This window comes from Verticillium nonalfalfae (assembly GCF_003724135.2).
Source record: "Verticillium nonalfalfae strain VnAa140/NRRL 66861 chromosome Unknown scaffold_154, whole genome shotgun sequence".
NCBI classification, from domain to species: domain Eukaryota; kingdom Fungi; phylum Ascomycota; class Sordariomycetes; order Glomerellales; family Plectosphaerellaceae; genus Verticillium; species Verticillium nonalfalfae.
Genome location: NW_021167379.1, coordinates 31,096 through 44,655, shown reverse-complemented (window position 1 = coordinate 44,655; position 13,560 = coordinate 31,096). Strand labels below are relative to the sequence as shown.

Below are 13,560 nucleotides of genomic sequence, written 5' to 3'. Positions count from 1 at the left end.
GTGTTTTGCGTGTGAGGCACATTTAAGTTTTGCCACCACACTTTTACAGAGACACACTTTTACAGAGACTTTTCTACTATCATCACCACTCATCCTGCTCCTTCTTTGTTGAATCTGCATTGCGGGTGTCACTTGCAACCATCAGCGATAGCTAATACAGCCAGAATAAAGCCCTGGCTCTCACGAATAGGTATAGGAGGACTGCCTAGGTCACGGGCAGCCGACCATATTTCGAGCGCATATCGTGATCACTCACGGGATGCAACATCTTCGGAAGCTCCCGGAAGAAAGGTGAAGCAAAGAACCCTTTACCAGGCGTGTCCATATCCCCTCCGAAAATAGCGATCACCATGAAGGTGTCATGATCCCTGTTCAGTCGTCCCATGTCTCGAACGCCCCAGATCGGTTTCATCTCGTCCCTACTTCAGGCCGGCATCCGAATGCAAGGTGCCCCGCACTCGGCCGTCTACTTTTTAGCTCTCTGCTCCCGCACGCTCTGCAGCTCTTGCCAGTATCCGTGGGGCACAGCGAGCAGGAGCTCGGAGCCGAAGTTCTTGATGCATCGAATCGGGTCTTCGAGCCTGCCATCGATCAGGCAGTCCAGGTCACAAAGAATGAAATCGAGCCAAATTCTGCGAAGCAAGCTGCGCTCTCCCTCTGGCGTGTTCGCCCAGATGTACCGCGTCGCCTTGAGGATAAAGTCTTCGTCATAGAACTCCCAAGGCAGGCGTATGAGGCAGTTGCGCAACTTGTGGAGACAGATTTCCTCGAGGCTCTGAATTTCGCACCGCTTGGCTAGGGTATACAGCTTCATGTGGCGGAAGATGATGATCGAGCATTTTGTCTTGTTGATGGGCTTGTGCTCGGCGTCCTGATCACCAGGAGAGTAGCCGTCAGGTGTGTCGTGGCGGCCCTCGACGAAACGAAGACCGTGATAGTAGATCGCGCCCTTTTTGCCTGTCCAACTGTCAATCCACTCCTTGAGATTGTAAATGTCGTCATCGTTGCCGTCGTTGGCGTGTTCGGGGAAAATATCGGTCGTGTAGTCGGTCCCGTAGGCAAACTCGACGAGGTCTGCGAAAGTCGTAGGTTCCACGTCCTCCCAGAGGAACTTATCTACGACGTTACCTTCGCCTCCTGCCGTGATATTCTCACGCATTTGTGATGAGAGAGGGAGCAGAATGCATTCATGCACTCGGAACTCTTCGTGCTCGAGACCGATCTTGAAGAGAACAATGGGAGATTTGAGGACCCTGGCAGGCGTCAGCATGGCTTTTCAAAGGCCTCCCCATTGTATGTGAGAAATCATGGCATCGCGGAACCTACGATCCCATGTTGGGCTTGCGAATATTCGCCATTGTGAATTGCTGATCGTGTGCGTCCGAGAGGTGATTTTGTCTATGTGTATGCGTTCGATAACTTGCAGAATGAGGCGTGGTTTTGAATTTAGATCGTGATGTTGTGATGCCTTTTCCACAGTATTTATAGTGTGTAAATATAGAAAAGGAGGTCAGAAGCACGATGGACTTTTGATGGACTACTTTGAACTGGCGTGGAAACTGGCAAGTACGCAGTTGAATAGGAGGCAAGGCATGAGCCTGCTATAAGACGTACCCATCAACGGCTCTTGCCATGTATGCATGGCAGATATTACGGAAAGTGACCCTCTCTATTTCACAAACACCATGTTGGTCATGGTGAATGCGTTGGGGGAATGCACACTCCAACATCAACTACGTGGTCATCCATATCACATAGCTGGAATGTATGTTCAGGAACCGATTGGAAGTATCAATAATGCAAGAAAAATGAATGGCCTCAAAGATGAAATTCCACTGAGAGTAATGAAATTAGAATATCACTAGCTTCTTATGCCTACGGTAAGCGCTCGACATTGTAATGCTGGTGTCCATTGCATGAAGGCAACTCTATACTGCTGGGGACTTGTATTGCAAACAAGCCCCCCGCTCACAAACGACTAATTATTGATTGTTGTAAGGTTCTTGTAGCAGTGAGTACTAATTCTTGGTATAATGATATGCTTTTGCGCTGCAGTCCTGTTCATATCAAGTTATAGTCGATACCATCGTCAGAGAATGATATATGAAATCCGGCTTGTAGAGTCGTATTCACAAGCAAGACACAAACAGTCACAGTGAGCAAGTAAGTAGTAGGCAACCTGTATATACTCGAACCTAAAGCGAAGGTACATGTGCAAGAAAGTTATATATGTGCAAGAAACCACAACCAAAGATATGTGCATTTTCAACTCGTGTCTCCCCATCATCATCGTCATGCCAGGGGGCCGGAAGGAGGCCACCGTCTCGCGCTCCCGCTACCTCGCCGCCGGGCTCACGCCGGCGCCGCCCGAAGACGGCGTGCCGCAGAGCCGGAGGTGGAGGAGAACGAGGAGGGGAAGGAGGAGAGGGGGCGCGAGAGGCGGAGGACCAGATAGCCAGCCCCGGAACCGCTTCTTCAGCAGGAAGAGGCGCGCGCGCGGCGAGCCGCTTACAGGCACTGAGAGTACCACTGGTTCTGGGCCTGGCAGGTAGAGCCGGCGGCGCAGACGGTAGGGCCGGTCCAGCCCTGGCCACCGCACTGGCCCCACTTGGGAGCGGTAGGGCCGCCGGTGGAGGCGGTAGTGGTGGTGGGAGGAGCGACGCGGGTGGTGGTGGTGGCGGCGCGGGTGGTGGTGGTAGGGGGAGTGACGGGGCGAGTGGTCGAGCTGGGAGGGGTGACCGGGGGGCTGACGGCGCCGGAGGTGTTGTGGGTGGAGCCGATGGGGCCGAAGCGGATGTTGGACCAGGTAACGGAGGCGTTGGGGTGGTTGCGGATGACATCGGCGGGGGTGCGGCCAGTCTCGGGGCAGCGGCCACGGGCGACACCGGGCTCGCCACGGCGCTCAGGGGGGTAGATGGAGTCGAGCCAGAGCATGTTGGCGAAGTGGTCGGCCCAGACGGACAGGACGAGGACCATGGGCAGGCGGTAGGCAGCGTTGAGCTGAGTGTGTCCGCCAATCTCGTCGTGGCGGTTGCGGTCACCGAAGATGGTGGGGTAGGCCGTGCAGAACTCGGGGGTGATGGCGGCGTTGAACTGGGTCAGGCCGGCGAGAGTGGGCTTGGGGGGGACGATGACGTTGCCGTTCTGGATGAAGACCTGCTCAGAGACGTTGTCACGGAAGCGGGAGATGACAGTGAACTTGGAGCGCGTGTCAACGGTCTTGCCCGTGCCGTAGAACTCGGTGTTGCCGAGGCGGTAAGGGTTGTAGTCGCAGCCGTTGGCGTCGCAGCCACCGCCGTAGCGGTCCTCGGAGTAGGTACCACCGCAGGTGGTGTCGGTGCAGACGTGGTAGCTGTTGTTCTTGCAGGCGTGGGGGGTGAAGGCGAACGACTCGCGGTTGGACTCCCAGATGTCGATCTCGGCGCAGCAAGATCCCATGGCACCAACACCGGCGTTGTCGTCGGTGGGCGAGGGCTCCCAGCCGACAATGTTGCCCTTGCCGTTGATGAACTTCAGGTCACGGGCGCACTGAGCGTCACAGTAACCGGTACCGTACTTGGCACCAGCCTTGTTGTTGGGCTCGTCAGAGAGACCACCATCGGACTTCATGGGGACGAGGTAGAGGGCCGAGTTCATGCCGCAGGGGATGGTCGACAGGTCGACGTCGAAGGCCAGCTCGTTGTTGTTCAGGGTGAACATCTGGTACTTGGACTCGTTCTCCATGAGGTAGGTACGCGAGCCAATGTTGGTGCCGAAGTTGTGCTGGGTGACGAACTTCAGGGTGAGGGCATCGCCGCTGGTCGAGACACCGTAGGTGGCGCCGTAGTTGGCACCCTCGACGGCGCAGTTCTTGGCGCAGTCCTCGGCGCCGGTGCAGAGACCGGTCCAGTCGTTGCCGTCGAAGCAGTTCTGGTAGCCGCCGACGTTGTGGGCCCAACGCCAGTTGGCGTCGATGACGATCTCACCGTTGACGGTAGCACAGTTGCTGCCGTTGGTGCCGGTGCAGCGCTTCCAGGTGATCTTGGGGTGAACCTCGGGCTCCTCGGTGCCGACCTGCTGGGCCATGGCCACGGCCAGCAGGGAGAGGCCGCTGAGAATCGCAGTCTTCATTGTGACGGTTGGAGTGGTGGGAGATGGGAGGAGAGGAGGAGAGTTGTTGGAGTTGAGGATTGTTGGATGTGGTTGAGAGACTGAGGATGAGGATGAGAGGTGGGAAAAAAGAGTGATTGTGGTGCCGGATTTCCGTCCTTCTTTATATCACGATGATCACTGCCAACATGCCGCTCATCTCGCCGCTTTCAACGCGCTCCAGTCAGTCGCCACTTTTGCCTCGCGGCGGAGAGTGGCCATCCGAGCATCTCGTGAGTTTGCCTCCCCCGCGGCCGCCCCTCCGTGAGCCGCACAGGCTTGTTCCTGTCCCGTCAGGGGTAAACATGTGAGGGGGCGCTCCGGGGTGCCGCTCTGTAAGGAGACGAGCCCAGATGACATCGTGGTGTTTCCCCGCGATTCACACCCCCAGCTTGACCCAGCCACGGCCCGTCGTGGCCTCGGCGGCTCGCAGGAATCTTCATCCGCAAACCCATAGTGCTTTGCCCCTCATGTGTGGGCCGGTAGCTACCCCAAGGCGAGCCGGTTTCCCCAGTTTGACGGGTCACGAGAGCTTGTTCGCGCCAATTTCTCCAGTCTTCTTGCGGCTCGACCTGTCGGTTCCCGGATGACTGACCATGGGTCCAGGTCCTGGACAGACTGTGGGTGAAGTGCCTTGATGGTCACACACGTCTGTAGGCGAGGTAGGATCTCATGCTCGCAGACGCCGTCTCGTCGATCCGGGTCATCCCTTCGAGTGATAGACTTACACTCCCACGTGTTGCATCGACCCCCTCTTCTCACACAACTCTCCTCGCAGCTCAGGAACAGGCACCCTAAAACGGGGAGAGGTGTCTTTAGAGTTGGCCTGGGTACCTGGGTAGTAGCCACATGTGGCGACGCCGGGACAAGCCGTATGAGGATGGAGCTCAAGACGGGTAATGGAGAATCGCAAATGCCATGGGTCTCCTCGTGTCTGTGGACCCTTGCCAACGCTGCCCAGTCGCCTTGTCACTGCCCAGTCGTCTTGTCATGACGGAAAAATGCTTGAACCGCCGAGGACGCTCATGTGGCCGATCTCTCCAGTCAGTCAATCTCCTTCTCTGCGTGGTATGTACGTCAAACTCTGTCGGGCGTTTTGCTCGGTTGTCGTCGCTGTCGTCGTCGCTTGGACCAGGCGGGCGAGGAGATGATCCCCTAATTCTGCTCTCCGGAGCATACAACGCCGAGAAGGGAAAATGCCAAGAGGCGATGGCATGCCAAGAGGCGATGCCCAGACCTGGGCGCAGGACGGGGGCTCTGCTGTAATATACTCGTCCACCACTTGATGTGCAGACGCTTCCTCTGACAGCGAGCTTGACCAATCTAAGCATCGAGTAGTCCAGACCCGGAACCGGCACGTCGTCACATTGCCATGGTTTGGAGACTGAACGCCTTGCTTGGTCGATCCAACCCTCCATAGTAACTTCAATCTAGCAAGCTCAAGCTTGACCCCACCTTGATGCGCCGTGGACTTGGCCCGAAAGGGAGCCGGATCTGATCATCCGCCGCATTTCCCCTTTGGGCACCCATGACCGGCCGACGATCAGGTGACGGCCCTCTGGAACGCGACCAGCCCGGCGTCAGCCAGCGCGATACCCTTGATTTGATACTTGTTTATCTGTGGAACGGATCTCCGTCCCTCGCAGCCTGTCTCATCGTCTTGCCTCTGTCAACGTAAGATTGCAGGGTCATGGCTGAACAGACTGTTCCTCTTCGGGGCCGGAACTCAATCACAACATGGGCCGCTGCATTGGTACACGGGCATTCATTTACAGGCTTCCGCCTCCATTGGCTCGCAGTGTCGGCCCATGTGGCTCTCATCGTGGAATCTCGATATCCGAAGCCCAGAATTTGCATCGTCGTTGGCCTCGCAGCGGCAACTCTCAGCCGGATTGCGGTGCCTTACTGATGGTGCGGCAGGCCTTCTGTCCCCGCGTGATATTCAAGATACCTTAACGCCCATATAGCGGCTGATACACAAGCCAAATGCTCGGAGAGGCGTGGTGCAACGGCTCGAAAGGAATTACCGGACCGTGAATGCCGTTGGTGGCTGGCTTTCCCCACGATGGAGCCCCAGCTGCCGACGGAGCGTACACTCCAGCCAGTCCATATGAGGCCCATGCCGCCGCTCTTCATCCTGTATCTGCTGGATCGTGACGATCATTAGCTTGTTTGAGGCGGCAGTTCGGCAGCCCCGAGTTGATGAGCCATGGTAGATCCCCAATACTTCACCCGTTTCTCGGGTCAACGTTCCACGCGACGCTATCTTCGTTTTTCAGTCTTCGGGTAGCAATGCTCCATATTTTTTCTTTACTGGCGAGTGGAAATCCATTCTTTTTTTTTTCTTCATTCAGAGTCGAAAACTCTGAGAAGGATGAAAAGGAATGCTCGTGGAGGTTTCGTACAGCTATTGTGGCAAACACGCTAACCTTGTTGCTCGAGTTCAATAGTTGACAAGTGATCATCGCTCGACACCCACTGACAAGCATGACATTCAAGCTTTGGCAAGTACTAAGCTTATCAGTGCCGATCTGGCAGATCGACCCGAGGAGTGAGACCGTTTATGTCCATGTTCATTCGTTCACTGCACCTCGAGACGATCTCTCCGGTTTTTGATCGGCAGCCAATAGAGACGTGAATGAACCACAGTTGCACTTTTGTGCGACGGTCAACACAAATTGGTGACGCGTACTGCCCAGGCCTTGGTCAGTCTCGAGTTTCTCGTTCGACTGCGACATTTGCCACCTCCAGCCAAGAACTTGCAAACCATTCGCCAGAAAGTTTCGACTTGACTCGGCAAGCAGGGCGCTCATGTATAATCACGACTCGAATCATGTGTTCCACAATTATCGGCCAAACGCATAGTCTCTTGAATAATCACCTGTTACAGAAGATAATGGAAGCAATATGCGGAGAGTTTCTCGTCTCCCTTGTAGCAGGCCCAGGCTTTTCCAAACCGTCTTCTTTGTCTATTCGTAGCATATCTTCTCCCATTAAGGCCAGTCAGACCTCCTTCATGGAACACTCAAGCATGTTGCCTTAAAGCTGCTCATCTTTGAGGGTGTTCCCGTATGCAGGCATACAGCTCCGAACAAATAAGACAGTACGGATAGAAAGAATGTCGTGATGTGAAGGCTGACGACTTGCATCTTCCGAGGCCTTCATTATCCTTAAGCCTTCAATCATGCGCTACGGTGTAATCGTCCTCACTCAACGAAGAATTGAGACCCTGACAGGTACCAGAACTGACACTAGGGTTGGCGTTCAGAAGAAATCTTCACAACAAGTAAAACCACAGGTTTCACACTGGTGCTGTAAATTTGTTGTAAGCTTCTTGGTCGTCCAGTTGGTGTATTTTGACTCTCGAAAACACCATGTTAAACCTCCCATCTCACAACTCTGGTGCATGCGATTAGTGCTCGAGTTATAATCTACAATTTCTTTTCCACGGTAACATGGCCGTGATAGATTCGAGTCACTACAACACGCAAATGCCAAAACAGTCTCGCCGAGAATTCAAGAATTTCATTCGTGACATTCCATCTCGGGTTGTCAAATCGTCATCATCGTCGTCATCACTACTACAACAAGACTCGCCAACTAAAAAGTCTTGAACTCCTCGCCCAATGCAACAAACCGCCAATGCTACAAGCCACCAGTACATGCTACAAGCCGCCAATACATGCAGTTACTCCCGAACTGATGCCACATCACAACCTAACGCCTCGATCGCAACATCCCATCGAATAGACTTTTTGGGGTTCTTCCGCTCATGAGAGTGTTCCAACTCTCCATTTAAGCACGGTAGGTGGTCCAGAAGCTGTGAATGCGAGCATCCTGGCCAGGGGTGAACTCCTCGTAGCAAGAGCTGTGTTGTATCATGTTAGCAAGCTGGTTCTCTCTGATGGGCTTTGGGGGGAAGAGAGCTCTTCAGCACTTACTCGTCGGAGTAGTCCATGTAGTTGTGGATGGGGTCAAGGCCAGCCTGGCCGGGGCAGGAGTCACGGCCGATAGGGCAGCCGCTGCTGAAGCTGGCCTGGGCGGGGGTGTCGGAGACCTGGTCGCCGGAGCCGGTGCAGCCGCCCTGGAAGGTGTGGTAGAGACCGAGCCAGTGGCCGACCTCGTGGGTGCCGGTCTTGCCGAGGTTGAAGCCGGCCTGGGTGCCGCCGGGGACGGTCTGGGCCTTGATCGAGACACCATCGCGAATGAAGGTGGTGCTGCCGCTGGTGGCACCAGAGGTGGGGAAGTAGGCGTAGCCCAGGGCGTTGTCGGTGAGCGTGACCTGGGTGTAGAGGTTGAGGTCCTTGTAGGTGCCCTTGCGGAGCGCACGCTTCATGGCGATCTCGTTGCTGTCACGAGCCCAGCCGGTGTTGACCGTGCGGTCAGTACCAGCCAGCCTGAAGGCAACGTCGTGGGGGGCGAAGTCCCGGTTGAGAACGGCGATCTGGTCCGTGACCATCTTGTCCTGTGGAGAGCGTAAGCACCTCTGTCCAGATCATAAAGTTATCCTTTCAGACTTACAGTCAGGTAGCCGTTGGCCACGGTCTGAGAGGCAGCGACAACGTGGAAGTAGACGTTGACGTTGATGGTGGCACGAGCGGTCAGGTTGCCGGACTCGAGAACGCGAGCCTCCTGGGCAGCGAGGACCTTGGACATGCCAACATGCTCGGCGGAGGGCTCGTGAGTACCGCAGCCGAAGGTTCTGGGGGCTTCCCGAGCGACATGGCCGGAAACACCGACAGCCGTGGCGGCGGCAACGAAGAGGCTCTTGAAAAGCATGGTGACGATTGAAACCCGAGAGGCGAAGACTGAGTCTGGACAGAGAAGCGATAAAGAGATGATGCGTTGGATGATGAGAGCAAAGACCTATACAAGTTGCGCCACTCGTCTCCTCTTTATATCTGCTCTCCAGCACACCCTCCGTGCTCCCATCGCTTGAGTTGACGATAGTAGTCCTATCGAGAACCGACCTATTCGGTCACTTGATACGTCTTCATGCTGGCGTATGGCGTCGAGAGCCACATCTTTTACCACATGCCAAATGCAGCCAAGTTCCACCCCGGATAAGAGATCGATTGAGTTGTCTACGACCAGGGTTGGATTGGTTATCCGGCAGAGGTGCGGAGGCGGTCCGGCGCTAAGCATTAGAAGAGAAGGTCCCCCGCCGGTAGAGGTTTTAAGTGCCGGTCCTGGCGTCGGGCACACCTCAAGAACGGACGGTGGTAAGCAGAGAGCACTCAACATCAAGGAAATTGCGGATGGAGGGCGGGTAAGGCCAGGAACCCGCTGCCTTGGTCAAAGGCCTCACGAGTCGTGCGCCCCCGTAGTCGGCGACCCAGACGTGCCGTGATATCCTACCAATTGCCTCTTCCAGGCACATCGCCTGCACCTTTAATGTACATCACCCGAAACAAGCGCCATTCTGGAAAACAAGCTTCCTAAAGGAGTCAAGGCATAGATTGGGCTACATTCGCGGATCAGATATCTCAGGCCACTGGATGCTCCGGCTGCATCGCGGGGGAACGGGAGTTGTTCTTCGCCCCCATCTTCTCCGAGGAGCCATGACGGCTTGGCAGCTCGAGTGGCCATGCTCTGTCACGTTGCCGCCGGCAAGTGACCTAGGTCGTGATAGTCAAAAGGGGGTCGGAACTCGCCGACGAGAGCGAAGTTGTCGTAAATCACTCGCTCTGGCAAAACACCCTCCTATTCTGGAAAAAGATAAGCCAGCGGTGTGGCAGCCTTGCACGAATTAGTCTCTATCCCGACCGTGCCTCTTTTCCCCTTTCTCATCCAGCGAAGCAGGTGACTCGAATCGCGGGAGGCGATTGACTGCAAATGGGCCTGATCGTCGCGCGCCCAGAATCACTCAACGGCGCATGACAGGGTTCCCATGAGTAAGTGTAGCGAACTGTACAATGCCATTGGCCAAGTTCTCTTGTCGGCACTGGGTATTCGTAATTGATACTTCGCACCGAATTGCAGTGTCACAGCAAACAACGACCTGTAATACGAGTCCGAAGTCGGTCGTCGTGTAATTGGAGTGAGGGACCAATGGTCAACAACAACTTCACTGGTGAGGGGGAGGTAAACGCCGCCCACACGAAAGCGACTTGCAATTTCCCTTGTTCTCATGCCCTTCATTTCATTGCGAAACAGACTACCAAACGACGCCTGTAGCGAAACGGCGGTGCGTCCACCAGGAGACTCCAATCCCGGGCAATAGTAAAGATTTCCCATGGCTCGCTGAAATTGTCTTTCCAGCCGTTTGACGGATCGCTCCCATGTGGTTTGTTGGCCCAAGTGCCTGATCGTCCCAAAACCAACCTCGGCGCGATTCAGGATGCCAGAACTCCAGCTGCCAGGCCACCCCTGACAAGGACACACGGCCCCGTTCGAGGTGAGCGCGAACCCCCCTTGGAGCATCGATCTCGTCGTGACCAAAGACAAACTTTGTGCGATCCCATCGTCGAGCATGTTTCTATCATCATCTTTCAAATATATACCTTGGGTGCTGTTATCTGGACTACCGTAGCACCCGGTGCCATGGTACTTGTGGCTGAGGTGCAGGACGCACCTAAATTAAGGTTAATCAACTCAGAAAGTCAAAATCAACCATAATGAAGCTCGCTGGCGTCATTGATTGAGCTCCTTCAGTAACAAACAGCGCGCGATACAGGACGCTCAGCCGTCTGCCAATTAACTTTCAATGATGAGGCGATTGACCTGTGTCAGTTTTCAACAACCAGGGCGCGATGCTTCTTGTACGACTCAAGATCACCGCGGAGCCGGGCCGTTCCCGCGTCGTCAGTTCGTCTGGGGAAGAAGATCGCTCCAAATTGACGATCCGGCGAGCGGCTGTGCCTCGCACCAACCATGCTGCATCTGATCTACCAGCTGTAGATCAAAGTCTAGTATCCTGGGACGAACAATACCACGACTTGCTCTCAAATGCACCATGAAGGAATATAGAGCATTTTTCAAAATGTCACATTCCGTTACCTTTGTAAGGTGCATTGACTCATGTCCGAGCACTTCACCATTATATCCCCCCCGAGGCAACGATGCCTACCAGCGGGCAAGGGAACTAAACCGTTGACGTCTCAGGCTTTCGTGCATACACCACACGTTGTAGGTAGTAGCCGTGCGTTTTTCTCGCCTTCAGCTCACGCCTGAACTGAGCACAGTACATCAATATCTGCTGTTGAGTCCATCCCTCGAGCAGACCAGCCATGAAAGACACGTAGCCCTCGACGTCCGACTCGAGCGTCAGCTGCGCGAATCGACCAATCTCCTTCAGCTTCTCGTCTTTTGGCCAGCCTCCCACGGGAATCTTCATCGTTGACGACGTGATATCCACAAACCCGGCCGCCTCAAGCCCTTTCTCTTGGAGGCTGTCCGGGATCGGTGTGAAAACGCGCCCCAGCTTTTTCGCACCCTCGATGAAGAACTTGCCCCATTCTGCCATGGCGCTGTCATGTTTGAGAGTGCCGTCGTCGCTGTAGCACATGGCTGAGCCCTCGTAGCTCTCGATCCACCCGCCTGGTCGGCAGACGCGGTACGACTGTCTGAAAAGCTCATACCAGTCTGTGACACTGCCGAACAGGTATCGCATGTGGACGTAGTCGAAGGAGTTCTCAGCAAAGCTCCAGGTTTTGGTAAAGTCCTCAATTTCAAATCGAAGGTTTGGTGGCACCCACGAGGGTTGGATCGGGGAGATATCGGTGCCCATGACCTCGCTGCCGGGATTCTCGTCGGCAAAGTCAATGGCCCAGATGCCTGTGCCTGTGCCAACATCCAGGACACTTTTGACCGACTCTTTCTTCAGCGGCGCAAGATGGAGTTTGCCATTCATCGACAGGTAAGAGAGGTGATGCAGGATGTCAAGTGACTCGTTCTGCTGGTCGTCGTTCGATGCCCAGTATGTCGCGTCACCACGATCGGAATGGTACGTCCGACCGTTAATAACGCGGTACTGTAGGATGCTGGAACTGATGGAGGCGCTCGAGCTTGCGCCTTCGTCCATGAACGCGGAGTCGTCGTCTTCGACTGTTGCCCCCCGATTGCCTTCGTCCTGTGCAGCTGCCCGTCAGCTATCCATGTCGGCGTCATTTGGCTCTTCCCTGAGAGGATGCGTGTCATGCCGTCACTCACCTCGGCTTGTGGTGCCGTGTCGACCCAATGTGATGGTGCGAGCATGCCACTGGGTTGGGCAGTGACCGTCGCCGTTGGGGACGGATCCGCCACAGACTGGCTCATGTTGCTGTTTTCAATCGCGTGCAAAATCTGATCCGACCAGATATGTTTCGGTGCGCGATGGCGGCCTGTATTGGAAGTTGAATTGCAGAGCAGACTGCACCACTTCAAGACGCAAAGAAACGAGAGACAATCGAGCACGCCGATCCCGACGGAATCTGGGCCATGCGCCTCTCATTCACCCTCACAGGCCATCCACCTAACAGCTCCTGTTTATTCTCGATTCTCACATCTGCAGTATGCGGGGTCAATTGCCCAACGTCACGTCTTGAATATTACCCAAGCCACCAACCGCCGCCAAGCTCCCGTTTGTGCAGCGGTCAGGACATTGACGTCAGTACCCACCCGCGATGACACTGTAAATGGTGTTTCTGACCAGTGCACTGATTGCCGTGGTCTGATGATTGCCGTGCTCTGTAGCTTACATTGACGATGCAGATCGTATCTGCGGCGCTGCTTTACCCCTGCCCGCGCCCATGCAGACCAGGCGGAGAGGGTTCTGCTTCAAGGGCTGCTTCATCACGTTAGCGATACGTTACTTTTTCTTCAATTGTAGCCCAAGAGCCTACTCGTCGGAGGGGCTGACGATGTGTCTTACTTCGGAACTGTGTAATCGCAGGATAGAACAAGCCCGCCATGTTTTGGTGTTTTGTGACCGTAGGAGTTAAAAGTCACGTTACCATCCAAAACGAGACGTATGTTGAATGTCCGGACGCAAAGAGTTTTAATGTGCATTTTTCATTCTGAATTCAGACCGGCTTGCTCTACCATTCCGTTCAGTTAGCATGAGTCGTTCAGTGTGCCAGCTACGCTGATCTGTCTCTCCGGCTTGCCAGGTTCTTTCCTTGGCTTGAGAGTTAGGACGGCGATGAGAGAAAAGGTCAAGCGAGCTCAATCGGCACCCGAAGATGCTTACACGTAAATTCGTCGAAATCAGAAATGGCTGAGGCTGACACGGATGAAGGAACAGGTGCGCAAGTTTTTGAAACTCTGGGAGGCGCCAATGCCCAATGCTCATGCTAGCGCCCGCGATGGAAGCTCGATTCAGTCACACTCTTCAGGTCTCGTCATGCGCAATGTTTGGGACTTCCTTTGAGCATGTTTTGGTCATGATCCGTTGGGTTCGTTGCGCATGTTTCGGCTGCTGATGGCGCAGACGTTCTCGCAGCCGACGAAAAA

At 54.9% G+C, this 13,560-nt stretch overlaps 4 protein-coding genes across 4 annotated transcripts; all 4 read right to left on the bottom strand.

Moving 5' to 3' along the window:
• Positions 1-466: 466 nt before the first annotated feature.
• Positions 467-1,358, bottom strand: D7B24_002308 (uncharacterized protein; the record flags this gene model as incomplete). The annotated part of the gene is made up of 2 exons (XM_028636519.1): positions 467-1,253; positions 1,327-1,358. The coding sequence occupies 2 exons, from the start codon at positions 1,356-1,358 to the stop codon at positions 467-469; spliced, it is 819 nt and encodes a 272-aa protein (XP_028491313.1).
• Positions 1,359-2,508: 1,150 nt separating this feature from the next.
• D7B24_002307 (uncharacterized protein) lies at positions 2,509-4,110 on the bottom strand (the record flags this gene model as incomplete). The annotated part of the gene is made up of 1 exon (XM_028636518.1): positions 2,509-4,110. One exon carries the CDS (start codon positions 4,108-4,110, stop codon positions 2,509-2,511), a length of 1,602 nt encoding a protein of 533 aa, XP_028491312.1.
• Positions 4,111-7,923: 3,813 nt separating this feature from the next.
• On the bottom strand, positions 7,924-8,907 carry D7B24_002306 (uncharacterized protein; the record flags this gene model as incomplete). Its single annotated transcript, XM_028636517.1, has 3 exons — positions 7,924-7,996; positions 8,070-8,593; positions 8,650-8,907. 3 exons carry the CDS (start codon positions 8,905-8,907, stop codon positions 7,924-7,926), a joined length of 855 nt encoding a protein of 284 aa, XP_028491311.1.
• A 2,305-nt stretch (positions 8,908-11,212) lies between these two features.
• Positions 11,213-12,384, bottom strand: D7B24_002305 (uncharacterized protein; the record flags this gene model as incomplete). Its single annotated transcript, XM_028636516.1, has 2 exons — positions 11,213-12,199; positions 12,280-12,384. The coding sequence occupies 2 exons, from the start codon at positions 12,382-12,384 to the stop codon at positions 11,213-11,215; spliced, it is 1,092 nt and encodes a 363-aa protein (XP_028491310.1).
• Between the last annotated feature and the right edge of the window lie 1,176 nt (positions 12,385-13,560).